This window comes from Rhinolophus hipposideros (genome assembly GCF_964194185.1).
Source record: "Rhinolophus hipposideros genome assembly, chromosome: 26".
Classification (NCBI taxonomy): domain Eukaryota; kingdom Metazoa; phylum Chordata; class Mammalia; order Chiroptera; family Rhinolophidae; genus Rhinolophus; species Rhinolophus hipposideros.
In genome coordinates, this window is record NC_138072.1 from 12,837,924 (window position 1) to 12,864,843 (window position 26,920).

A 26,920-nucleotide genomic window follows, 5' to 3' on the forward strand; every position below is an offset into this window, starting at 1 on the left:
CGAGAACCAAATGTGTTACACTCTCCTGACACTGAGACCCTTCTGATGAGAGCTCCTGGCCCTGTGTTCACAGGTGACTGCTGGCTACTGGCCGCCATCGCCTCCCTCACCTTGAACGAAGAAATCCTGGCTCGTGTTGTCCCCGAAAACCAGAGCTTCCAGGAAAACTATGCGGGGATCTTCCACTTCCAGGTAACTTAATTGTTGGCTCGAGCTTTTCTTCCTCAGGTCCTAGCTCCCCTGGCTTGGCAGAGTTTGCACACTCTTGTGACCAATGCTGTTCTATAAAGGACACTGAGAGACAGCAGGAAGCTCCCTGGCCTGCCCCTGTGAGGATGACCGTGGGGGGCCTCGTAGGACACACAAGGAGGGGCGTAGAACAGGGTGCTTAGTCACCAAGTTTAAAAAAAAAGCATTTTTGGAGGTCTGAGACAAACTGTTAAAGAACTTCTCATTCTCCTTTTGTGCTGGTAAAAGAGAAATAGTATTTTGAAAAGCATAGGTACAGGTCGGAATGCTGAAGAGGCAGGTGTGGATTTGGAGGGAAGGACACGCACCTCTGTCCTTGTACTCAGTGAGGATGGGGGTCACGAGAAGCATCTCCTCCCGGGAAGAGCTCAAAAGCTACACCAAGCGCTCCCTTCCTGCTCAACTGACCCCGGGTGCCCCCTCTTCCACCACAAATGGTTTTGTAGGAAAAGAAAACGCAGGAGGGAGCCAGATGCCGCTGAGGCTCCTCCTCCAGCTCACCCCACGCTCCTCCTCCCCTCCCTTTGTCCCCCAGTTCTGGCAGTACGGAGAGTGGGTGGAGGTGGTCGTGGACGACAGGCTGCCCACCAAGGATGGGGAGCTGCTGTTTGTGCATTCGGCAGAGGGGAGTGAGTTCTGGAGCGCCCTGCTGGAGAAGGCGTATGCCAAGTAAGTAACCATGCCTCCCCACACCCCCACCGCCTACAGCCTGCCCCCAACTGGCCTGGATGCTCAAAATAAACAGGAATGATGCCAGGACAACTGAGTAGCAGACCTGTTCTGTAGAAGCACTACTTTGGCCAAAATTGGGCTCTAAATTCAAGGAGATAACAAAGGCAGGGTAGCTGTCCCATCATGCACTGATAAATGACCGCATTTGCCATTTTTAACCAAATGCACAAGAACAAAGTCTGGTACTGAGTGTGCTGGCCTTGAGAAGGACCTCTATTCTGCTGGCCAGACCTGAAAACTCTTTAGGTCATGTTACATTCTGGTCAGCTAAATACAGCAACAAGTTTTTGCCAATGGGCAAAACCATCAATGGCACGGGTATGAAAATTATGGAAATCTGCCCAGAATATTTGGTGTCTCTGGTTAGGAATGGTTTCCCATGCTCCTCCCAGCTGTGTCCCTCCTACACAGCCCAGAGTCCAGTTGTCCAGCGCTCAACACTGCGTATTCTCAACGGGAAGGCCCACATCAGCCCCCCTCCTGAATGGCCTCGTACTGGCCATGCTGCCTGGGTCCCGTCCATTCAAGTGACTGGCTCTAAGGCATGAGGGGATTTCTCTTCTTTACAGCCCCTGCCAGGGCAGGGGGCCAGCTATGAGAATCTGGGGCCTGGGAGTGTCTTCTAAGTCACATGCTCAAATAGTAGAGTTAGAGAAGACACAGGACACCCACATCGGCAGTCAGGAGCAATACCCCGCACAGTGCCTACTTCTCAGGGATACTGCTCTAATTATTGAATTGTTATCTTTTCTGAAGCTCTAAATGCCAGACAGCTAACTGGTAGACCTCCCTTTTCCTACAAAGATGTAGAAAGAAACCATAAGGGAGGTTGGGCCCGATAATGCCCTAGGGCCTTCCAACTCTGAGGTTCTATGAGGTTTTCAAAACCTTCACAAAGTGCCATGGAAACGGTATCTGGGGAATTGTAACTTGCCCTCATGGGCACCCTGAGTTGGAGACAAAGGCAGGAGAGTGCGAGCACAGCTTCCCTGGTGCATCCAACAAAGGAGGCATTAAGAAGGGGACACTGAGAGGTGGCAGCACGACGTGGCAGCAGCAACCCTTCCTCTCCTATAGGATCAATGGGTGTTATGAAGCGCTCTCAGGGGGCGCCACCACCGAGGGCTTCGAGGACTTCACCGGAGGCATCGCTGAGTGGTATGAGTTGAGGAAAGCCCCTTCAAACCTGTTCAAGATCATCCAGAAAGCTCTGGAGAAAGGCTCTCTCCTTGGCTGCTCCATTGATGTAAGTCTCGCCTCCCTCCCTGACCTCACCTCTGGTCACTCCAGCTGAAGCTGGCCTCCAACAGTGCCCAAGGAAACCCACTGCCCTGACTTACAGCATTAGCCCATCCCTGCCCACCATAGTGAGCATCACCTGGAGCCCAGAGGTAGCTAGGCAACAGCCAGGCTGTCTAGAGTACAACTAAGGGAGTGATGGTGCCTCCCCCCTCGGCCTCCTGTGAATCACGACCCTGGACCACAGGTTCCCTGAGAGCCCCCTGCCCTCTGCTGGTCCCCAGGGAAGGACTTCTGGGGACCCCTTTCCCCCATCTGCAGGGCCTGTGCCTGGAGCCCAGCAGCCTTCCCCTTCACGGTTGCTGGGTTAATGGCCTGTGGGAAGACTTCCAAAGACACGAAAGGAATGATGTCCTCATACTAGCCTTGCTGGCAAACCTCACCAAGGGACGGGAGGTGGGCACAATGTCTCCTCAAGGAGCCTCCCGGCAAAGGCCGTGCCCACTCCTGAGCCCTGTCCTGTCCAAGACCTGGTCACCTCAGACAGAGAAAAGAATCCCTGTCTCTTGGGGACCAAATCTCCATCCACCTCCAGGCAGGGATTCGCAAACTGTTTTCCGCAGACTACATTGAGGCAACAGACCCTTTCTACTCACAGTCCATCCACCCATTTACCAAGACAAAAATAACAGCCTTTACCAGACTAGATAGGAGAAAGGAGTGACTTGGAGGAAATTCTAAAGAACAGCAGCAAATTCTGAACTCCAGCTGGAAACACAGAATTGTCATAGTGTAAACGATGCAGCGAGGCTGGGCCAGGCCATGGGGCATGGGGGGACTCAGCGATTCTGGGCATCCCGATGCTGTCTGGTGTCTGTCCTGAGCCCAGGCTCTCCCCAGCCCTCTCCATGGTGTGACCCATCCTGCCCTCCTCAACCTGCACACATTTGTGAACGCACCGCGCACATGTTCATGCAAGTGTTCAGGCTCCCAGAGGGTTGCATTTAGCGTTTGCTCTGGTTGTAAACGGCGGTTCAGCATCTGAAAGCGGTCACAACAGCTCCTCCAGGTGCGGGCAAGCACCTGCTCTGCCCAAGGCCACGCCCTCGGGCCACGCCCTCCTCGGCCACGCCCTCCTCGGGCCCCGCCCCGCTCTCCCACGCCCCGCCCCTGCCTGCAGTTGAGCGCCCTGGGCCCAGCTTGTAGGACCGGTGTGAGCGAGAAAGGGACGGGTGACAGGCAGGATGCCACCGCCCGGGCTGATTCTTCCTGCATTTTCAGATCACCAGCGTTGCGGACTCGGAGGCCATCACGCTTCAGAAGCTGGTGAAAGGTCACGCTTACTCGGTCACCGGAGCTGAGGAGGTAACGCCCGCATGCATTTTCAGAGGTCTCCCTAACACGATGGCCAAAAGCACGCTTTTGCCTGTGCTGCGCAGGGTGGGGCCCCCGTTTTCCCACAATTGTTTCTAAACAGACCTCGCGTCCCTGCAGTTCAAACAGGACGCACTGGGCTGTCCCTCCCTGTCCCTTCCGGAGCCTCAGGCCTCCTGGTGCGCGCTGCCCTCTGGTGGCCGCAGGGTCCAGCTCCGGGTTTTAGAATTGTCTTACTCTTCTGGACGAGCTGAAAATGGAGAAAGGATGCTTTCCGTCTGTGGTGTTTTATACTCTTTGAAGTCCTTTGACATTTGGTCTCATAAAAGCGTTAGTGCCCAAATTAGTGTTTAAATCTGCCTCTGCCTGTTGCCAGCTGCGCCTGGGCAGGTTATACACTTTCTGCCCCTTAGTTTCCTCAGCTTTAAGCTATAATATTATTAAGAAACAATATCCATTGTAAGGTTGTGGAGATTCAATCAAGTTAATATACGTAAAGTGCTCAGACTGTGCCTGATACATTGTATCGAAGTATGTAGCTATACTGGCTGCTGGTATTGTTATTACTATAAATATTAATAAGTAGCCCAAGGTCACTGTTAATTACGAAACCCAGATTAGACCCCAGGTCTTCTAATATGCCCAGTCTTTTCCTTTTTAAGAAAAAAACTTGAATTTTTGTTTTATTCTCCCCTACACATACATCTTTTTATTTTGAAAAAAAATTCAAATCTATAGAAAAGTTGAAAGAATAGTATAGTAAACATACAAACACTATTTGCCGAAAATCAATTGCTAACATTTTGCCACATCTACTTTGTGTCTCGTTGTGTGGATACTTTTAATCTGAGCCATTTGAAAGTAAATTGCAGATGTCACTACACTTCTATTCTCTTACCTAATCCCAGTGCTCTCGTCAGGCCCATGAAAATAAACATTAACTCAATAACACCACCTAATATATAGTCCATATTTACATTTTCCCAATTACCCCAAAATATTCTTTATAGCACCCCCTCCCCAATTCAGGATTCCATCCAGATTCGTGCACTGCATTTACTTGTTACCCACCAGTGTTCTTTCGACAGGTGGTAAAGCTTCCCTGAGCTCCTGTGACAAAAGTACATCCTATTACAGTCGGTGAAAGCGAGGTTCAGAGGTAGAGTGCCACCCCACAGAGTCTAGAATAAATGCATTTGTGCCTCAGGCTCGCGACCGAAGTTGAAGAGCCCAAGGGTCAGGTCCCAGGAGCTGTCAAAGCTGGGCAGCAGCAGGGGTCTCCCTTTTGTGACCCTCCTCTTATAACATGGACTCAACCCCCTTGGCTCATGGAGAAGGAGGCTTTGGGCCCCAGAGCCTCCAGGCCTGGCTTAAACTCAACACGTACCTCCCCTCCTGCAGGTTGAAAGTAGAGGAAGCCTGCAGAAACTGATCCGAATCCGAAATCCGTGGGGAGAGGTGGAGTGGACCGGCAGGTGGAACGACAAGTGAGGAGGGCGCAGCCGGGCGGGGGGCGGTGTGTCCTGCTAGGAGGCTCTGGGGAAATGGAGAGAGGGGAAAGCGTTGTGTGCTGTGCTGAGGAAGAAACCCTGAGTGCACAGGCCATCCCACGTGGGACCCAGGGGGCAGGTGGCTCCCCTCAGACTCTCAACCAGCACATTCCAGCCGTCTGGGCTCCTTTTTACAAGGCCCGGGGCTCCTGATACCCATTCCTTCCATTCCCTCATGGTCGATCCTCCGTCACTCACATTCACCCTGCTATTGGACCTGCAGGGAAAAAAGTACACCCTTCCTTCCCCCAAGCTCTTGTTCTGTTCCAAGGACATAACCTTTATGCCTAAGCCGCAAGGAAGTCCCTCTGCTGATTTCAGCGGCTCTCTGCTCAGCCTGTTGTCCCCCTGGCTGGTTGGCGTAAACTCCCCTGTGAGCCCCTCTTGGGGTCTTCCCTGTCCTCCATCCGCCAGCACCTACAGTTCTGCCGCCTTTACCCTGGCCCCCTCCCAGGCAACCTCTGCCAGTCAGGGCCTCCAGGGCAGCAGCAGAGGCCAAGACGAGCAGCTCCCCACCAGATTTTCAGTTGCCCTTAAAGGAGCTGCCAGGCCCGTCTCAGTTTGGGCAGTGGTGCTCCATCTCTCCAATGGGCTGTGTTTTTTCTGGATTCTTCCCTTGCCCCCTTTCTTCCAGGACGACACATCCTCTCGCCTTGCTCCCCTGCACCTCTTAGCCACTTCCCTCCCTTATGGGGGTCTGGGCCCTCCGAGGCGAGAGGGCATGTTCCTGGTCCTCAGCTTTGGGGGACCGTCGGGAGAAGTCATCACCCAACATTAGCTTCTAATGCCTCGCCCATGACTTGGTTTTCCAGCTGCCCAAACTGGAACACTGTCGACCCAGAGGTTAAGGAAAGGCTGACCAGACGGAATGAAGATGGAGAATTCTGGTAAGATTACTGAGGGAAAGAGGTCTCTGCCCCCGTGATCTTTACTAGAAAATTAGTGAGATTATCGGGTCAAGGGCCCCCGGATAAGGGATCTGGGTTTTGTCATTTTAAATTCATTCTAAGATCTTGAACCAAAAAAATTTTTATACCTCAATTTGTTTATCTCCACAATGGGATGTAAGAGCTGAGCAGCTTTCCAGAGAAGGTGAAGAGGAGGAATTCCTGCGGTCATGTTCGGATCCCAAGAGAAAACAGGGGAAAGATGGGCCTTTTTCCCAACCAGGTGCTGGAGATTCATCGCAATCTTAAGAAGCAGGTCCCTTAGTGAGTGACATGGACCCACATGTGTGTGTCTGTGCCCCTCGGTGACCACCTCCATCTGTAGACCACTTGCCATTTACCAAATCAGTGCCCGTATGTGGCCTCCTACTCATGGCTCCCATTTTCACAGATGACAGTTCTAGGCGTCACAGAGCTTTAAGTAACTTGCTCAAGGTCAGCCAGCTAGAAAGCGGCAGTGCCAGGACTGGAATCCGTGCCTTCTGATTGGGGACCTGGTGCTGCCTCCTGGCTGCTCCGCCAGGCCTTGCTCCAGGCTTATCAAAGTACGCCTTGTAACCTGGATGCCGTGTCCCCGCTTTTGCCAGGATGTCTTTCAGTGACTTCCTGAGGCACTATTCCCGCCTGGAGATCTGCAACCTGACCCCCGACACCCTCACCAGTGATTCCTACAAGAAGTGGAAACTCACCAAGTTGGATGGGAACTGGAGGCGGGGCTCCACCGCGGGCGGCTGCAGAAACTACCCAAGTAAGGCCACCAGAAGCCACGGCACCTCTCACCCCACCCTGATGAGCTACACTCCAGCCTGGCAGCCCAGAGGAGGCAGCTCCTACCCACTGGGACCCTCTGCCTCCCTTCTGCCCAAGTCTCCATCTCAACACCTTTTCTGTTTTCTCATCCCCATCACTCGGCACTCACCTGCCTCCCTATCCATGAACCCAAGACTTGCTGTTCCTGTGATGTCCTCTGTACTGTGACCTTCCACCCTGCCCACTGAGACACTGCTCAGTCGCCCTTCGTGCCTGGGGGCTACTTTACCTACCCTGAGCCCAAGCAGCCTAGCCCTGCCGGGGAACCTCACCCATCAGGCCTGCTGTTGCCCAGCAACCCTCTCTCGCCCAGTTCACTCAGCACATGCTGACGGGGCCCTGCTCAGGTGGTGGTGAGGCTTCTCTTCTAGTCCATCTTCCATTGACTCCCATGACTCCTCTGCCCTGATGGCCCCAACCTCCCTTTCCCCCTCCCCCGCAGCAATTGTCTAATCATGATGACATCTGCCAATTACGGAGTACACACTGGGTGCTAGGAACTGTGTAAGTGGTTTACGTAAATTGTTCCATTTCATTTTCACAGCAAACTTCTGAGGCAGGCACTTTAGTATCATCCCTATCTTTAAGATGAGAGGACGGGGCTTGGTGAGGTTAAGTGAGTTGCCCAAGGCCACAGAACTTAATGGGACTTAAACCCAGGCTGTCTGACGGAAGTCAGCGTTTTAGGTACTTTGGTGGCAGCTCATAGTTATATGTTGATTCTGTTACAAATGAGGAAACTGCAGCTCTGAGTGGCATACCTGGGCCACAGAGCAAGTGGTCATACTGGCGCTAGCTGACTGGTACCTCTCGCTCTGGTGTTTTTAATCCTGCACCTCAAGTAGACAGCTACCAAGTGGCATTTCTAGAGGTGCTGGGAAGTCCCTGTGCCCCAGACAAAAATCTCTCTCCTACCCACTTGCTCAGGGATCGCAAATTCTCTCTAAAAGAACCAGATAACAAATACTTTTGGCGTTGTGGGCCATTCAGTCTCTATGGCAACTACTCAACTGGACTGCTGTTGTCTGAAGGCAGCCATACTTAAACAAACGGATATGGCTGTGTTCCAATAAAACTTTATTTACAAAAACAGTCCGCCAGCAGCCGGCAAAGCCGGAGTCTGCCAACCCCGGCACTAGATACTGCCTTTGTTTCCACAATCAGAGTTTTATTCCATTAGGTGAGAGAAGGCAATCGGCATAATTATCCTCAAACATGAATCAATCTCAAGTCCTCCTGTAAATGGGTTTTGGAAGTGGGGAGGGCAGAGACACCTGGGGGTGGACAAGGGGACAGGCCTGGGAGGGCAAGGACCAAGCACAAGAGGCTAAAATTGTGCGCAGGCTGTTCCTGGCCTCTGGGTTCACTGAGGGGGGAACGGGAGCGAGTCCCCAAGTCTGCTGAGCCAGGCCACCAGGCCCACCTCTGACCTGTGCATCAGAGCCAGGGATGGGTCCCACGAGCGGACTCTGCAGTTCTAACCCCCCGTTCCAGGCTGACAAGACCATCTCCAGGACAAGGCAGCCTGAGGGTGAGCGAGAGAGAACTGCAGAAGTTCCTAGTGTAGGTCCCCATGCGATTCAGACACAAGCAGGACGTCCTCCCCACAGGCCACCATCCCCCGTCCCCACCCTGACGGGCTGCTCTCCAGTCCCCACCTGGCGTCTGGTTCCTCGGCCCCAGGGTCTCCGCCATCTCCCCCATCTTCACCCCTTCGTCCTCAGAGACCGAGAGAGCTCCTCCTCCCCCGTGCCACCTGCTCGGGGCTGGGCTCCTGCGTCCTGGGGACTGACCGCAGCCCCTCTCTGGCCACAGATACTTTCTGGATGAACCCTCAGTACGTGATCAAGCTGGAGGAGGAGGATGAGGACCAGGAAGATGGGGAGCGCGGCTGCACCTTCCTGGTGGGCCTCATCCAGAAGCACCGGCGACGCCAGAGGAAGATGGGCGAGGACATGCACACCATCGGCTTTGGCATCTATGAGGTGTGCGAGAGGCTGCGGCTCCCTCGCTCCCCTCCCGCTTTGCTCATCTCAGCCCCTGCGAGGAAGGCCAGCCCCAGAGGCAGAACGGGAGAGGGGACCCCAGACAGGGAGCTTGGCCAACGAAAAGCAAAGCCACCGTGAGGTCCCTGCCACTGCTCTGTGTCACACCAGCTGGGCCCTCATAGCCAGCTTCTGGGGAGTTCCACTCTTTCAAAGCCCTCATATCCCCCAGGCCTGGCACTCTGGTTGGCCCACCAACCTCCAAAAAACAGAGGTGACTTAAGCTGAGAACAAAGTTTACTGGCCCCCATCAGGAAATACTGTGAGGGCAGGACCGAGCCCGCCGTCCAGCTGGTCAGAGCTCAGCAAAGTCACTGGCCAGAAAGGCAGAGAGCTCAGGATAGGGAACAATAGTCTGTATGTCCCCCCACGACTCTGCTCCCCACAGACATGCCCGCTGCCTGCGTGGCCTTCTTTCTTTCTGTACCACATTAATGCAAAGCCCAGCTCAGCCGCAGTCAGATGGCAGCCACGTTACTGCCCCCTCTCCCCTCCGGAGCGAGGGAGAAGAGAACTGACCCAACATGCTGGGCCCCTGGACCCCAGCACAGAAAGAGCTTCTCACTGCCTTGGGATTGTAGAGGGAGAAGGCGGGAGCAAGGAAGACTTCAGAGCAGCTGAAGTGGGGGTGATGGGTAGAACCCAGTGAGGTGCTGGAACCAGCTCTCAAAAGCCAAATGTGCCCATCTCTTCCCAGCCCCACATTCGGTACAGCCATGGAGACAGCCTGAAAACGGCCACAATGGGAGGGGGCGAATTTACACCATGGAGATTAGCAAATACTATAAATCCGGGCTCCCGCCCTCCCCTGAGAGCCATTTTCCAGCACAGTACTGGTAGATGTCAGACGAGGTATCAGGGAAAAGGCCCTCTGGGCTCATTCATCGCTGGCCCTGTGTCCACCACCAGTGGAACCTTGATCTTCCACTTACACACCAAGAAACAGACTTGGGCAAACACTACCAGTTCACAAAATGCACATAACACCAAGCTCCTCAGTCTGAGATAGCTGAGGACAAAATAACTCCAAGGAAAATGCAAATTGTGAAACAGCCTCCGCCTGCCCACCCCATACCTCTTGGGCTTGGAGAGCCAGTCACGGGCTTTCACAGCTGGGAAGGACCTGGGTGATCGTTTGGTCCCATTTTAGAGATAGGGAAACTGAGGTCAGAAAGGGACGTGACTTACCCATGGAAATACAGGCTGGATGTGGCTGATAAGCTTCAAATTGACGCCTGTTGGCTCCTAGCCCAGAGTGTGCCCACCTGGCCAGGTGGCTTCCTCCAGTGGCACGGCCCTGCTTTTCTTGGTGGGAGGCAGGAGAGGGCTTTGCTGCAGCCGGCTGGGTGACTTTAGACAAGTCACTTCACAGCTCTGGTACTCACTTTTATGCTCTATAAATTGGGAGCTCATCCATATTACTGCCAGGTCATAAGGTGTGTGTTTTTTGTTTTTTTTTAAATGCAGGAATTGTTTTGAGTTCCTTGGAAAATAATCATTATGTTGATTTAGTGAATATTGCTGAGGCTACAGAGAAAGGAGATAGCAAAGGAGACAAATCACAGTGATAGTATTTCTGTACGCAGCTTTCCCAGAATCGGAGTTAAGCGTGTTCTCCTTTATCTTTGCAGGTTCCGGAGGAGGTACGTCTGGCATGTGTCAGCTCCTGTCCCTGGGGCTCGGGTTCACCAACAAGTAAAAGGTTTAGACTGTCGGCTCAGGGTCTTGTGAAGCATGGGCAGGGGCTGGTGGCTGAGGAGGATGAGTTCTGGCCCCTCTGGGGACCCCTGAGGTTTGCTCTGGTCCTACATCCTGCTGGTGTGAGCTCGGGACAAGGAATCGTGGGCCATTCTCGTGGGGCCCGTTGCCTCCCCTGAGGCCCAGCACAGACCATGGATGGCTTAGTTCTGGGTGGACCATCTGTGGTCCTGGGGCTGCAGGAGGCTCCTCACGGATTCCTGTAGCACTCTCAAAACCAGCCTGAAGGGAAAAGGCGAACCCTGCGGGGTGTGTTACAAGACGATGTGGCAGCAGAGAAAGAGGCCCGGACCCACTTCCCAGCTCTGCCATTTGCAGGTTGTGAGACCCTGGATACATTTCCCATCCCCTCTGGACTTAAGCTTCTCTTTCCGTATAACTGGTCGCCTTGCCGGACTGTTGTGGGGATGGGCTGAATTACGTGCGAGCACATAGCAGGCCTGCAGCTAGCAAGAACTATTCTGATGAGACGCACGGTGGCTTGTGTGTCTCTCTAGGCCACAGACATTCCAGTGGACACACAGGGCACCCTGACCCCCAGCGATCACTTATGTCACAGCCAGGCAGTGTAGTTGGTGGCATTCGGGCCTTTGCAGACTGAACAGACCTGGTCTAGAAGCCGAACCCCTTCCAGGCCCCGTCTTTGCTTTTATGAGTGTGTCATATACCACCTGGAACTGAACCAGCGTCCTGCTGTGTGGACGCTAAGCACCCTGGGAGTCACTCAGAGGAAGGCTGAGGACTTCCACGTGGGGAGCTGGGGTCTTCCTGTCAGCAGAGCTGACTGAGTGTGGGGTCCCCCGCTGCACGTGCCTCTGAGTTCCTTGGTGGGCGTCCGTCGTTTTGGTAGAAAGTTTGCTTTTTGTCTAAAATGTTGCAGACATTGCCGCTGCCATCGTCGTGTCTCGATGAGTGAGAACAACTGATGGGGAGCCCTTTCCGCCCTCGACTCCCATGTGTGTCTGTTTATTCCTCAGTTGACCGGACAGACCAACATCCACCTCAGCAAAAATTTCTTCCTGACGAACAGAGCGAAGGAGCGTTCGGACACCTTCATCAACCTGCGGGAGGTGCTTAACCGCTTCAAGCTGCCGCCTGGGGAGTACATCCTCGTGCCTTCCACCTTTGAACCCCACAAGGACGGGGACTTCTGCGTCCGGGTCTTTTCTGAGAAGAAAGCTGACTACCAGTAAGTAGGTCGCTTTGCCCCTTTTCTACCCACACCCCTGCTTATTCGCATTGCTGGCCCGTTCCTGACCCACGCACGACATTTCTTTTTCTGTGATATCTGCCTGCCTCGAAGGGTTGGTGCGGGTGGGGGTGGCTGCATTGAAGATCTTTCGTGTCATACACAGATAAGCACAGGAAGTAGCAGTCAGGACACTTCTGGTTAGAAAGGGGTGGTGGTAGAGCAAATTGCAGAATCTTATTTCACCGAATGATCGTTTTCATTTTAATGAGCTATATTAGACGAGCTATGAAGTAAGTCCCCTCATTCGGAGAAGGCTAGGAAGCCTCAACCCCCTCCACTCTCCTGCTATCCCCACCCTGACAGCACTTCCCTCCCCCCAGAGGTGTCTCACTTCCTTGTCCCTGGATACTAATCCTGATTCCAACTGTCAGCACCCAGAAGTCCCTTATCCTTTCTTCTGTGAGACGTTGCCACTGCAGATAAGACTGTGGGTGGCCTGGTTTAAGACCCAGCGGGCCCGAGGCGAGCCTCTGAAGCTTAAGCCCTCACTGTGGAGCAGAAGGACCCAGCCCTGCAGAGGCCAGTGCACGGGATAAACTAACCACCGCCCAAGCACCGGCTGGAGTCACACACAGGCCCCTGGGCTGCCTGCTGTCTCGAGCCCCAAGCGGAACAAGCAGGCAGCGGGAGACGTTGCACGGTTCTCGGTGTGAAAGGTTGACGATGGCAAAGAGTGTTTCAAGTGGAACTGAGGAAAGGCTCCTCGAGGCCAGGAAGTGAATGAGTTGTCTTGAGTCTCGACCCTATACTGTAGGCCGGGCTGCGTGATGACCCACAACCAGCAAACACACAAAAATCAACCCTCCAAGCTGTGGGCGCCATGACTCATCCTTGGATCATTTCTGCCCTAATTTTTACACAGGGCTGTGTTATCACAGAAACTAGGGGTGCAGAGAAATCTGTCTCGCGCGCCCCATGCTGGATTCCACGTGGCACTTCCGTGATAGCTGTGGTTTCTGGGACACTTCCTTTCGCCCTCACGGCCCTTCTAGTAACACATAATTTCCTTCTGTTTCCAGAGTTGTCGATGATGAAATCGAGGGCAACCTTGAAGAGGTACTTGTAACTCCCTGAATTCCACCCTGTCTGTCCTGGACACCCCAGGGAACAGAGTAAAAAGTAACCCCAGGAGTTTAGGAGGCCCCCCGGGGCTTCGTGAACACAGCTGGAAACTAAGAATGCAGACCTGCCCTAACGTCAGAGCCTCTGGCACCAGCTCTGGCCCCTGTGCTGGGCCTGGGCTGTCCCCTGCCCATTGGGGTGGAGTGAGCCCGTGTGGCACGGGAAGGGTGTTGTGGGGAAGGACGGGCTGCCAGTGCTGCACTGATCAGTGCGAGGCTCTCATCACTTCCCTTTCTGGACCTCAGTTTTCTCTATAAAACGGAAGCACTGGGTGACCACATTTCTAAGGTTCCCTAGAGTCCCAGGAGTTGTGATTCAGGGGTATACCCTGAAAGGCTGTGAGGGACACAGCTCAGGAATTTCAGACGGGGCGTGACCATAAGAAGTCCAAGGTTGTGTGTGGAAAACACCACAAACAGGAAAGAACTTTTCCCGCTGTCCCGGGACCTGAAGGGACTCCATAATCGCTGGCTCCTCAGTTGCTGAAGTTCTGTGCTTGTCCTGTGTTCTCACTGAGAGACCGAACTATTTCAAAGGTCCTCACAGGCTGTGCTCACCAGCCACTGTCAAAATCCTTCTGGAACATTCCAGCTAGTCACTCTTCTGAATCCCCATTAGAGTAGATCATAAAAGCCCATGTTGGTTGAATGTTAAAGAAGACACCTACGTGAAAATACAGTTTATATTCTCTCTCGTGGGTGTTGACTAGGAAAAAAAAATCCTTTTATTCATTCTTCACACTGTCCTTTATCTCCGTCCCGGTAACCTTAGGATTCAGGCCCAAGAGTGAGTAGAGAAGGGGAACTGACGGAGATGGAGAGGCTGCCCCCAAAGGGAGTGTGGGCACCTGACTGTCACTCTTTGATTCATTGTCTGTCACTTCTTTACCTCCCCTTCCAGATTGACATCAGCGAGGATGATATCGATGATGGATTCAGGAGGCTGTTTGCCCAGTTGGCAGGCGAGGTAGGTGTGCCCCAAATCTCTACGTTATGTCCTCTGCTCGATGCCAAGGAAAACAGTCTTTGTTCTCAAGGAGACTTCAGTTTAAACGGGGAGAGGAAACAAACTGACCGGAAGCAAAGAGGATTTACACGTCACTCGGGTTCTGCTCAGCTCCCTTGCCTGTGTCCTCCCCACATTGCAGGGCCTGCCATTTTTGCAGTCAGCTCTGGCACGGTATTCCTCCTGCCTTAGGATTCTTGGCATCACCTGGGGCTGCTTTTGCTTGTCTGTTCCACTCCAGCTGAGACATGGAACTCGGCCCCTTATCCTTGATTTCCATAAAAACATTTGGGGAGGTGCAAGGGTTTTAAATCTCAAGAATGCAAGCAACTGACAACAGAGTATTAGACTTCCCTGTTCTTAAAAAAAAACAACCCTCAGCCATTTAGGCCTCAGTCAGCTACTAAGTTATCCAGCCCTTTCTTTCCATAACTCCAAAAAGAAGCCAACCTTCGTCTTAAACAATGGGGCTTGTCCCCTCCATTACACAATGTGTCGGCGTGAATAGAGACACCTGAAATAGGGTCCCATTCCTGGGGACAGCTGGTTCTAACCAGCTCTATAGGAAGCCAGATCCGAGTTTTCAAAGGTGAGGAAGGCATGCTGAGGGGAGGAATGGTGGGAGGGGACTAAGTCAAGACCACAACCATGGGTGGAGTGGAAATTTATGCTTTATAGTCTCTACAGCAAAGAACTGTTGAATGAACTCTACCGAGAGCAAGCACGTTGTACGTTAAAACACTGTATCTAAAGCGTGGGCTGTGCAGTGCCACTCAGAGTGGGGTCTGGGGACAGCAGCAGCAGCCGCTGGGGCTTTTTAGAAACGTGCTTTCATAGACCGCAGCCCAGAGCTGCCTAACGCACCTCACGCAGGGCTTGGCGCAGCTGCCAGCCATTACACGTTTGCGGCTCTGTCATCACACGGCTCTCAGGGGACCAATAATTAGGCTCTCACTGCATCTCCACAGGATGCGGAGATTTCCGCCTTCGAGCTGCAGACAATCCTGAGGAGAGTTCTCGCCAAGCGTAAGTGTCCCCTCCTTGCAAATCCCTCATCCTGCTCCTTCCCACGTGGGAATCCTTCTACTTCCGTGTCTTGGCTGCTGTGGCTAAACCATCACTCACTCCCCACTCTCACACAAACGCCACCACCCACCGTGGCTGCCAAAGAACGGATGAAAGAGGCCCTGTGTGATGTGACTGAAAAGAACACAGGTTCCCAGGGTCTAGAGGGCAAAGGTCACATCCAGGTTTCCACTACGTCCTGGCTTTGTGAAGCACCACAGTGTAGAATCTGTGACTCGTTTCCTTCTCTGCAGGCACAATAAGACCTCTTAAGAGTGGTTGAAACTCTTCAATGAGGTAACGTGTAGAAATTGCCTAGCACAAAGCCTGCACTCCAAACCGCAGCTATTAGGATGAGTAATTGGTAAGAAAAGGCTGAGTTGGCCCAGATAATGGGAGCCACGAAGTATCCCCACGTCCCTGGGTTCCCTGGCTGTATTTAGTAGGAAATCATTGACAGAGTGACTGCCAATAATTAGCCAGAATGGAAAAATAAACGGACCATCTTATACTCAAACTAAGGGAACAGCATTAAAAAGCCGCATCTCCCAAATGTGTGTTTAAATGAGCCTCGTCTGACCAGTTGTTCACTGGGAGATACGTCATTTCGTTTGAGCCAACAGGCCAGGCACGTGCTAGCAAGGCTCCGAATGGCAGCTCTGGGCCCAGGCCGTGGGGCTTCTACAAAGAAAGAACACGTTGAGAAGAGGCTAGAGAGCCGTGCTTCTCACAAACCTTTGCAGCTGGGAATTATTTGTTAAGCAGAAAATATCAAAGGACTGTCCAGCTCCCACTGTTGGTCACCACTGGGGGGTCGGGGGGTGTGGAGAGAGAGAGAGAGATTTTTTTCCCCTTGAAATTATCACAAGAACAGTGCTGCCTTTGATAAGATAGGAATCCCACTGAGCAGAGGTTTGTACAATATCAGAGGTTATAAGCCTGGATCAGAAACAAACATGCAATGTTGTCATGTCCTGAACATCAGCCCTGTGGAGCATTCTAGAAGTCATGTGGACTTCAAAGATGGCCTCTGGCCTAACCCTATGAGATAAAAGTAAATCCTCCTCTCAGCTGAAGAGGAGTCCAGGGCCAGCTGGGTCTCCCTCCCACGCCCACCCCAATGACTGAACTATATGCACCTTGTAGGAACCTTCGCTAACTGCTCCCTTCCCTGCGGGGACAATGGCTGTATCAGAGCTCCTGTGAGTCACAGAACTCTGACCAGGGGCTGGAATAGCCAGGCACGGCCAGCGCTGCACAGGGATTTCCCCCAGGGCACCAATCGGGGAGGACAGGGAGATGGTGTTTACCCTTGAGGCCACCAGGCACAAGTGAGGTCACAGGGCTCTTCAATGTGTGGCCATCATGAGCCCAAGGAGACTAAAGCCTCATTGTTTCCCCACAGATGGAGGGTGGGAGTGGGAAGCTTCAGGCCACGGTTGGATGCAGCTCTGGCTTCCTCCGAGCCTCGGAGCTCGGTACCCTCCCTGCCTGCCTGGAAACTCCAGCCTTCTGTGCAAGCGCCCTCACACAGCCTCCTGCCCTCACCCGAGGAGGGGTCGGTGGCCCGAATGGCAGCTCTGAGACTGGTTAGGTTGGAACCTTTACAAGCACATGACAGAAAGGCTGGGCTCCTCGTGAAGTCTGGAATGGGAATTCCCATTTGTGACAAGGGCCTCATGCAAGCACCTGCTGAACACCAATTCGTCAGCACTCACCTGATCCAGCAGCATGCCCACATAGCTTCCGGGTCCTAAGTTTGTCACTTAGCTGGGGACACCGAGGCTCCGTAAAGGCCTGCAGACAGACAGTTGAGTGAGCGTCTGCCACCCCCAGGCCCTAGCCTTCGTGAATTCTCGTGCCCGCCACTTTTCTTTTCCCTGCATGATGACCAAGGGATTTTTGTCTTAGAGACCCAGTCCTTTATCATTCTTTTATTTTGAAAGCACTGTTTGGAGCCCTGTTTGCCCATGGTGAACACACAGAGGTCAGGCCAATGTGACACCCCTTCTGAGCTGTCCCAATATGGTAGCCAGCAGCCAGATGTGGCTATTTAAAAGAGTTACGTGGCTACTGTGCCAAAGCCTGCAGATAGAGACCTTTTCCATCACTATAGAATGTTCTTTTGAACTGTGCTGCTCTGTAAGATTCTCCTGTCACGCTACTTTGGTCTTCCAGGCCAAGATATCAAGTCAGATGGCTTCAGCATCGAGACCTGCAAAATCATGGTGGACATGCTAGATGTATCCTTTAATGTGCTCTGGAGAACAGACTCGGGAGTTTGCAGTTTCACCCCGCAGAGACGCAAACACGTTGCCCCCCAGAAAAGCCAGCTAGACCCCATCTGCGCAGTGGTTGTAGGACAGTTGCCAGTGCTGGCCTTTGTGACTAGGGAACATGAGAAGCTTCAGATGAGGGAAAATGACATGCCACATGCCCTGGTTATCTCCACAGGTTCAGCATGCAGGCCAGCCAACAGGACACCCACCGTTCTCTGCCCAAAGCGGCTCGCGTTTGTGTCCTGAGCGAGTGTTTCTGCTACTTCCTTTAGGAAAATACAGTTGACCTTGAACGACGCTGGGGTTAGGGTGCTGACCCCCCATGCAGTCAAAAATCAGAGTATAACTTTTGACACCCCCCAAAAAATTTAACTACTAATAGCCCACTGCTGACCAAAAGCCTCACCGGTAACATAAAGAGTCGATTAACATATTTCATGTGTTCTAGGTATTATATACTGTAGTCTTAACAATAAAGTAAGCTAGAGAAGAGAAAATGTTATTAAGCAAATCATAAAATACATGTACAGTACTGTATGTATTTATTGAAAACAATCGCGTATAAGTAGCCCATGTTCAAGCGTCCACTGTATTTCCTGCACTATGATATTTCTGATGCGAATCGTTTTCTCTGGTCAGTTTTCTTCTCGATTTCCTCCACAAGCATTCTCCTTCCCAGCTCCTCCCTGCCCCAGGCAGACTCATCACTCGTTTCCTCCTCCCTGTGCTTACTGAGAAGTGCTGGACAGGGATGGTCTGAGCTTCTAGGAAGTTCTATCTAGCGGGCTCACTGCGCCACTGTGCAGCTCCTCTCACAAAAGGCCTCTTAGCAATATGCCAAACAGTACTGCCCCAAGGGCGCAGCCACCAGAAGCCACCTGAAGCCCTCTGTACAGCATCCCACAGCAATGTTTAGCAGGATCTGGGGCCCCTACAGCACCCCCAGACCAATGAGCAAGTAGGGTCACGGGGAGCCAGCAGGTCTGTATGTGGCCTTCCCACAAGCCCTTACATGGAAGTTGGGCCAGTGTGAGAGCTGGGCAAGGGCCCTTGTGTGTGCTGTGGTTACCAGAGAACCAGTGGACAGGACACACCAGGGGACACTGCATGAACCCAGATCCGGGAGCTTTCCTTAACTGAAGGCAGTCGGATGGGAGCGGTAAGCTGGGCCTGAAGGAGTTCTACATTCTTTGGACGAAGATTCAAAAATACCAAGTACGAACCCAGGAGGGCCCACTGCAGGGGTGGCAGGGTCTGCGTTGGGGACACGCTGTACACAGACCTGCGGGCGCAGCAACTCTTTAGGAGGGCGGAGGGGCATGTCCAAGGGGATGGGGCTTTCACCCGTGACGGCGCTCAGAATGAGGGGAGACATGGCCGGGCCAATGCCAAGGAACAAAATAAGGACTTTTCAAGTGAAGTGGTCTGCTCCCGGCCTTCTCCTCGTCGACGGGAAAGGGGGTCATCTAAAAGCCACCATCGAAAGTGTCCTGAAAAGGCTGTGTAGCCTCTTATACTTAGGATTTTTAACAGCTCAAGTATAAAAACACGTAAGACAATAATATGGGCCCATGGTAGTTGGCTGGTTGATTTGATGGGCACATTTACAAACCAGCTCACAGAGAGAGACGAAATACTATTAGCTCTGGAAGGCAGAAACATGGTGATTCTTCCAAAGCCAGAGCAGAGGCAACGGAGCTGGGAAAACTTCATCCCACGCAGCACATAGCACAGAGGTACCTGCCACCTGCGTGGCCATGTGTCATGTTCTCGTAACGACCTTGTATGTTCCAGAAAATTTACCGGGAGATCGACGTGGACAGGTCCGGTACAATGAACTCCTATGAGATGCGGAGAGCGTTAGAAGAAGCAGGTAACACTTCATACCTGTGTTTTCTTTTGTTTTCCCTATAATTCTATACATTCTGGCACTTCTATAACACATTACGGAGTATGGTGAGCTATGTAGTCGGTGCTGGTTCCGTATAAACACATACTTTTTATTTTCCCTTTAAAGACTAACTGGCAAAATAAAATGCAGTCCGGGGTGCTTTGGCTGCTAAGCCTTCTTGAATCTAAGTTTCCTTCTGAGCAGCCGGGTGGGTCAAGCAGACAAAGCCATTTCTCAACAGACTCTCCTGAGCTCCCCGTTTCAGGTGCAGGGCTGGTTAGGCAGAAATGGGGCGTCTCAGCTCTGCTCAGGGGAAGTCCTCGGCAGACTGTGCTGTCAGTAAAAGGGACACCAGCTTGTGGGAGACGGGTGTGCTCTGGGGACAAATATGACGACTTTAAGCTGTTCACTGTATTAGCTGGGCTATAATACTGCAGCAAAGACCCCAAATAACTGGTTTAAACAGGATACAGCTTTTTCTCACATAACATTCCAAGCTCCACCAGTTCAAGGCTGAGATGGTGTGTCCTGCTGTCAGGGACCCAGGCTCCTTGTGGCGTATCGCGTCACCAGCCCTAACGAGTGTTGCCCTTTTCCGTGGGACCTAGGATGTCTTGCTACTGCAACCATATTCTGGTACCGAATTGACTGAGAGACAAGGGAAGGATGGGCTCCCTGCTCTTAAGGGCACACGTCACTCTGCTCACAGATCCCACTGCCAGAACTTAGTCACAAGGCCTCAGATGGCTGCAAGGGATGCTGGGAAAATAAAATTCTATTACTATGGAAAAATTCTATTACTATTACAGCCTCTGCCACATACATCCAGGAAGAATCTAGTCTCCAGCTAGATTCAGAGCTCAAGAAACAGAAAAGGAAGCATGGTTCATAAATAACCTGAAGCAGCATGACCATGGAAATAGGAACAGACAGGAAACATCTTGTGTTAGGAAGGAGCCAGGCAGGGTGAAGGGGAACAGTTTGGAAACAATGGCAGAAGGCACTGGCTTTGCAAAATACACCAAGCCTCCCAGGAAAGCAACCAAGGGATAAAAGCAATTATAACTGTAGTTCATATTGCTACAGCAGTTCCATAACCCGTGACCAGAGCTCCAGAATACAATCTCATCCTTAGCAATCGGCGTGCTTGTTCATTTCACTTCAGGTTTCAAGCTGCCCTGTCAACTGCACCAGGTCATCGTTGCTCGCTTCGCGGATGAAGAGCTCATCATTGATTTTGATAATTTTGTTCGGTGCTTGGTTCGACTGGAAACACTCTTCAGTAAGTAGATATCTGGGGGAAGACCCATTTCAGTTCTCTCGGTATTAAAGCAGCCTGCCTTTCACACGGGTGAAATCACCAGAACCAGAGACGTGTCTGGCCAGTTGAGAATGGAAATCCTTCTTTAATTTGGGGAAGGAGGGAAGAAATAATAGCTTGTGACATTCAATGCAATCGGCTGTCAGAGAGGGGAACGAGACAATGTGGTATCTGCGGCAGCTCGCTCACGTATGACATCCTCCTTTTCTTCTTCCACAGGGATATTTAAGCAGCTGGATCCCGAGAATACTGGAATGATAGAGCTTGACCTTATCTCTGTAAGTCATCAGCTTACATCAACCCCCTGTCTCCCGCAGGGACGGGCAGGGATGAGAAGGGCTGTTACTGGGGTGACAGAGATCTATGGTTTACTGACCTGCTTTTTAAAGCTTTGCTCTTTTGGTCTGTAAGTGGTTCTTCGATCCAGCCATGCATTTTTATTTGCATTTGTTTCCCATCTACCTAGTGAGTGCAGCAAGACACACCTGGTCCTTCCTGCCATAAGCTGAGTGTAGCACAAGGTTCAAGTAAGAAGGGTGTGACTGCAGGATCCTCTTAGAAAAATGTACTGCTAATTAGCAAGCATAGGAGAAGATTCTTATAGAAAGAAACCATTCAGATGAGATTCAAGTGGGTTTTGGGGAAGATCTAGCAATCTTAGAACAAATCTACTTAAAATACTTTCTGAGCAAATTACTTTCCTCCACTTTCTCCCCCTTTAAAATAAAACTCACAATCGTAAATAAGCTTGCCTTGTATAATTATTGTGCTTATGTGTCTGGAACCCCAGCCATGACCACTTAAGGTGGAATAACAATTTCACACAAAAAAAGCACAAAATGTTCTCTTGTCATCCCAATGACAGAAAGTACTCTCACTTCGAAGAAAGAAGCCAGCTGGGCTAGACTTTCATTATCGTCTGGCTCCAGGCTACATTTCCTCTATACCGTGTTTTCCTGAAAATAAGACCAGGTCTTATATTAAGTTTTGCTCCAAAAGACACATTAGGGCTTAGGTTCAGCGGATGTCATCCTGAAAAATCATGCTAGGGCTTATTTTCTGGTTAGGTCTTATTTTTGGGGAAACACGGTAGGGGGCGGGGACTGAGCTTGGAGCAGCACAGGGTGCAAAGGGTGGGTCAGGTGGCCAGTGATGGCTGGGAATGAAAATGTCCTCCTGCACCAGAGGAGCAAAGTGGTAAGAAGAAAACCCTTTGCCTTCTATTGTGAACTCTGGAGTAAGCCAGCAACTAAATAGCTGTTTCACTCTATTATGCATTTTAAGTCCCTTTAGCCAACTGAAAATATATTTTAGCTAGTTACAAATAACAGCTAAAACTATGTAGCCTAGGAAATAGCCCTACCCTGAGATTACAGTTTAAAGTAGAGGCAATATAACTGCCATACACATGCCAAATGGAAAGTTTTGGAAACTCCAGCCCCTTTATCCTTCTTGCTGGAAATCCTATTCCTCCCTCCCCAGCTCCCACTGGTCCATGCTGACCAGCCATCTCAGCCCATCCCCCCTCGTTTCCTCTGAGAAACATCCACCGGTTTTCCTTCCTATTCTCCTCCTCACCTTTCACAGGTCCCAGGAGAGCCCCACACTCTCCTTATCTTTGCTAAGGATGAGCAACGTCAAGAAAACCTCCCTTTCAGTTTGCAGTGATTTTCAGCCTCAGCTGCCGGTGCCATCACCTGCCCCGCTCTGCCCAAGTCCGGATGTCCAGGCCCAGCCCAAGCCAATTCAATCCGAATCTGATCTAAAGTTCCCAGATAATTCCAGTAGACCCCCGAGAATGAAAACCACTTGTTTAAGGGGTAGGCACACCCCAAACTAACTTCTGTTATGATACCCTGAGGCAGAGATGTGCAAATGTTAATCCACACGTCTGAGTTTCACGTTTCATACATCTCAGTCAACCCTGTAATACGATTCATGACCATCTGACAAAAAAAAAAAAACAGCTTTTTGCTGACGTGTAAAAATCGAGACTCTAAAAATCAGGTAGAAAAAAATGTGAGTTAGTGCACTGCTATCTTTTCTGGTACAACAGTCATTCAAAATAATCTACAGGTACTCAAATAGCCTTTAATTTTAAAAATGGTGACTGAACTGACATGGTTTGTTTTTTTTTCCTTCCTCACAGTGGCTCTGTTTTTCAGTACTTTGAAGTTATAACTAATCTGCCTGAAGACTTCTCATGAAAGAACATCAGCCATGGAATAAGCTTCCACAGAGAAACTTTATTTGGACCTTGATTATGGGAACGTTTATTTAAACTGATGATTATAGCTGAAAATAATGATACCCTTTGAGATAGCAGAACTTTCGGATATCAGAGTAAAAGATTTGCAAATCATTATAGTAGTGAGTCACTTAAACCTCGACAAGCTCAAAGAAAGCTTTAAACCTGTCAATAGTATACACTTTGTACTTTTACACACGGCCCTGTTAAGAGCAATATTAAATCAGGAAAAAAATGTAGGGCGTTCTTTAACAGCTGAGCAAACATTCACTCTCCAAGGACACAAGGTCCTTGCTAGGAATACTAAAAGCAGCTTCAAGTTTAAAAATGCAGCGGTGACATTTACAAAACAGCTCAGGCAGGGCTCACGGGCTCCCTTGAGTAAAACAGAAAAACGATGCAGCATGAAGTAAACTTGTGGGGCCGCTGAAGAGGCCCAGTGAGAACGCGTACCTCTGTCCCTTGGGTTAAACAAGAAACCGGTTGTATAGAATACTGATTGGTTAACAGTAAATCTCCTGAAGCTCAAGTCTGAGTGTGTATTGTCTCATACACTGAGGGTCATCACTACTGGGGGGGTCTGCTCTTGGTCAGCTGAAGCAATACACCGAAACCCGGCGTCCAGGTGGCAAACCAGTTGTAATGAAGACAAAGCCAGCTGTTTGCTGCCTGCCTCCAAGCTTCTCGAACTTCGCCGCCTCTAGTGTTTGTGCATGGAGTTCTGAGGGCGACATGGCGTAGGAGTAACAGTACACACAACACAAGCTTGTTTCCTGGCTTTACCTTGGGAAAATGCTAATTAACATCATTATGAAAGTATTGCCTTGTTGCCTTATCTTCTGCCAAATGTACTGTTAAATAAAGAGTAGCCCAGGCAATCACACGTGCCGTGAGGTCCTTCCTTGAGGGGCCCTAGCTGGCCTTTCTGAGCACCCCCACTGCAGCCTGTTTCCACTGTGACAAGGTGACACCTGTAAATTCCCATATGGAGAGGAAAAAGGTTTCTGACCTATCATTTCAATGTGGAGCTGTAACATTTTTAAAAATCCAATTCAGAAGCTCTAACCATTGACCATAAAGTAGGTGTAGCTCTAATTTCTGATGCTTCTTGGTCTGAAGGAGGCGCAGGCAAGTTCCCTGCTTTGCCTGTCATTTGAACTTCACTTTGGCCGGCTCTGGCTGGGGTGGGAACAAGAAAGAGCTTTAAGAAGACACAGATACATCACGGGTCTGCTGTTGGTGATCCTGGAGGAATCATAAAAAATGGGAAAGATGTAACATGACTTGAAATTGGTAAATGCTGGCCTATCACTTCATAAAAACATGGGAAGATGGGTTTCCCAAATTCAGCTCAAATAAGTTGCAGTTCTCCCTGCTTGCCGAGTGGTGTCTGAGGGCACAGAGGAGACACGGACATGAATGAATGAGGCCATGGCCTTGACTATGCGGTAACCCCCTGAGGTACTGACATTCTCTGTGCAGCAGCACGGGGTTAGGATAGAGGTAGACATTCGGAGTCACTCGGGACTGAAGGTGGGCAAGTGAGGTGTGGCCAGGGGACCCGGGAGTGAGGATGGTGACCCAAGTGGCTGAACTACAGGAGGGGTTGAAACCGGGAGGAGAAAGGCGGGCTCCTCCTGACACACAGAGGCCACCCAACACTTTACTTCTGTGAGGGGTGCTCTGCTGCTCCTGTCGCACGCTCATCCGACCTCTGTTACCACTTCACTTTTAAAAGTCTATTTCAGTTACAGTACAAGAAATAATGTTTGGGGAAAAAACCATAAGGTATATGCTTACCATAGCAAATTTAGAAAAGACTGGGAAAGGGGAGGTAATTACTGCGTATTCTGAGTTTTCCCACGTCGCATTTGTCAATGCCTATTTAACAGGAGAAAAATACAGATGATGTAAATCCCCTCCACCTTCTGCCCCGAAGCAGTCACCCTAACCTAAACCTAAACCCTCCAGCTCACCACGAAACCCCTCCCTGAATGTCTGCTCTGAACTGCAGTCAGCCTGGTTGTAGCCCCTCTCCGCTCTCCAATCTTGCTTTCCACAGTATTTAAGCATGTCTCACCACGTGCTAAGGTACACTTACACACACCCTCGTCAGCGGGGTCCATTCTCCAGCTGCTGTACTTCCCCTTGTTTTTCAAAAATAAACATTCTGCTCCCATAAAGATGTCACTATAGCATCGATTACGACACACACGAGATGGAAAACAGCCATATGTTCAATATCAGATAAACTGGATAAATTAAAGGATGGAATATTGTGCAGCCATTAAAAATCATGTTTAGGAGGCCACGTCAAGCATAAAACAGGAGAAACAGAACGGCTTAAACAGTATGCTCTCAACTACCTGGCGGGGAAAATCATAGACAAGACTATATAACAGAAACATGCCCAAATATTAATAGTGGTCTCCCCCCAACCCCCAAACTTCATAACCCTTTTCTGTACTTTTAAATACTTCTATTAGGAGCTTTGATACAAGGATATGAATGCTTGGATAATAAAATAAACAAGTAAAATACCAAAAAGGGAGAATATAAACAAATGATGTTCAATCTTTAGGACTAAATAAAACTGAGACGATCATGTTTTCCTAATTTGCACGTCTTCCCTTTTTCTACATTTGTGCAATTCTTTATAGTTTACCAAGTACCTTCCTTCATACAGCACTTACTATGGTTTCCCTCAGCTGATGTACGTAGAGGCAATGGTATTAAGCTCCATTTTGGATTAGGAAAACACGGCTCAGTGGGGTCCAGTGTCCTGGGCAGGTCACATGATGGGTTAGTAGTGCACCAGCCCAGGATGAGAACCTGTGTGGTATTAGTTTTCTATTGCTGCGGTAACGTATGAGCACAAACGTAGCGGCTTAAACACCCACTATCTCACCGTTCTGGAGAAGTCCAACCCCTGCCTCACTTCTCACTGGAGACGCGAGGAGACTCTGTCTCGAGGCCCGCTCCGGCTCCGTGTGGTTACAGGGCCGAGGTTCTGCTTCTTGCTGGCTGTCAGCCAGGTTGTTCTCAGCTTCCATGTTCCCTGACTCATGACCCCTTCGCCTTCAAAGCCAGCAGTAGCAGGCTGAGTCCGTCTCGCGCTTCAGATCTCGCTGACTTCCCGTCTGCCTCACCTCTCCTGCTCTGCAGGGCTTGTGATTGCGGGGCCTGCCTGGATAATCCAAAATAATCTCCATCTTTTAAGGTCAGTTGATTAGTAAATTTAATTAAATCTGAAAAGTCCCTCATAGCAGTACCTGGATTAGTGTTTGATTGAATAACCAGGTGTCTTGGTCAGCTCGGGCTGCTAACAAAAATTCTGTAGACGGGGTGGCTTAAACAACAGACATTTATTTCTCGAAGTTCTGGATGCTGGGAAGTCGGAGATGAAGGTGCCAGCAGATTTGGTGTCTGGTGAGGACTCTTCCTCACTTGCAGATGTAGCTTTCTTGTTGTATCCTCGCATGGAGACAGGGGAGCTCGTGTCCTCCTCCTAGTAGGACACTGATCCCATTTTGGGGCCCCACCCTCATGATCTCATGTAAACCTAAGCAATTCCCAAAGGCCAAACACCGTACTTTGGGGGTTGGGGCTTCAACATATGAATATTAGAGGGACACAAACATTTAGTCCATAGCACCCGGGGATAAGAATATGGGGAGGGGCTGTCTAAAATTCTACCTGCCAATCGCTTCTCAGCTTTTTGGCTAATATCTATCAAGTGTAGAAGTCTGTCTCCCATACATGTTTTTGGATTTTTATTAGTTCATGTTGTCACTGTTTCTCCATTACTCTGAAAGTCATGGTCTTTTAGCTTCCTTTCTTGCTAGAATTTAGCTCTAAAAATGTATAAGAAAAGATCACCATTGGTTTTTTTCACTTGTGTCTTCTACTAAATAAAACAGTTCCACTAAGCAAAATGGATTCCCAAACAAACAATTCACAAACTTGGTAACATCAATAAAACCATGTGGAGTCCCTGTCTACTTAAGTTTCCATCCCATAAATTAATATATAT

At 50.5% G+C, this 26,920-nt stretch overlaps 1 protein-coding gene across 1 annotated transcript in view; it reads left to right on the forward strand.

Moving 5' to 3' along the window:
- Nucleotides 1-25,499, forward strand: part of CAPN2 (calpain 2) — a 49,107-nt gene extending 23,608 nt beyond the window's left edge. Inside the window, exons 3-21 of the mRNA XM_081039077.1 lie at nt 74-192; nt 785-918; nt 2,059-2,227; nt 3,502-3,585; nt 4,996-5,081; nt 5,957-6,031; nt 6,679-6,839; nt 8,717-8,886; nt 10,578-10,589; nt 11,682-11,893; nt 12,976-13,012; nt 13,979-14,044; nt 15,052-15,109; nt 17,327-17,391; nt 18,574-18,642; nt 19,222-19,300; nt 20,484-20,600; nt 20,859-20,917; nt 22,789-25,499. Of these exons, the coding sequence (XP_080895203.1) occupies nt 74-192; nt 785-918; nt 2,059-2,227; nt 3,502-3,585; nt 4,996-5,081; nt 5,957-6,031; nt 6,679-6,839; nt 8,717-8,886; nt 10,578-10,589; nt 11,682-11,893; nt 12,976-13,012; nt 13,979-14,044; nt 15,052-15,109; nt 17,327-17,391; nt 18,574-18,642; nt 19,222-19,300; nt 20,484-20,600; nt 20,859-20,917; nt 22,789-22,812 (1,796 nt within the window). The 3' untranslated portion in view covers nt 22,813-25,499. The remainder of the gene's footprint in view (nt 1-73; nt 193-784; nt 919-2,058; nt 2,228-3,501; nt 3,586-4,995; nt 5,082-5,956; nt 6,032-6,678; nt 6,840-8,716; nt 8,887-10,577; nt 10,590-11,681; nt 11,894-12,975; nt 13,013-13,978; nt 14,045-15,051; nt 15,110-17,326; nt 17,392-18,573; nt 18,643-19,221; nt 19,301-20,483; nt 20,601-20,858; nt 20,918-22,788) is intronic.
- Nucleotides 25,500-26,920: the final 1,421 nt, after the last annotated feature.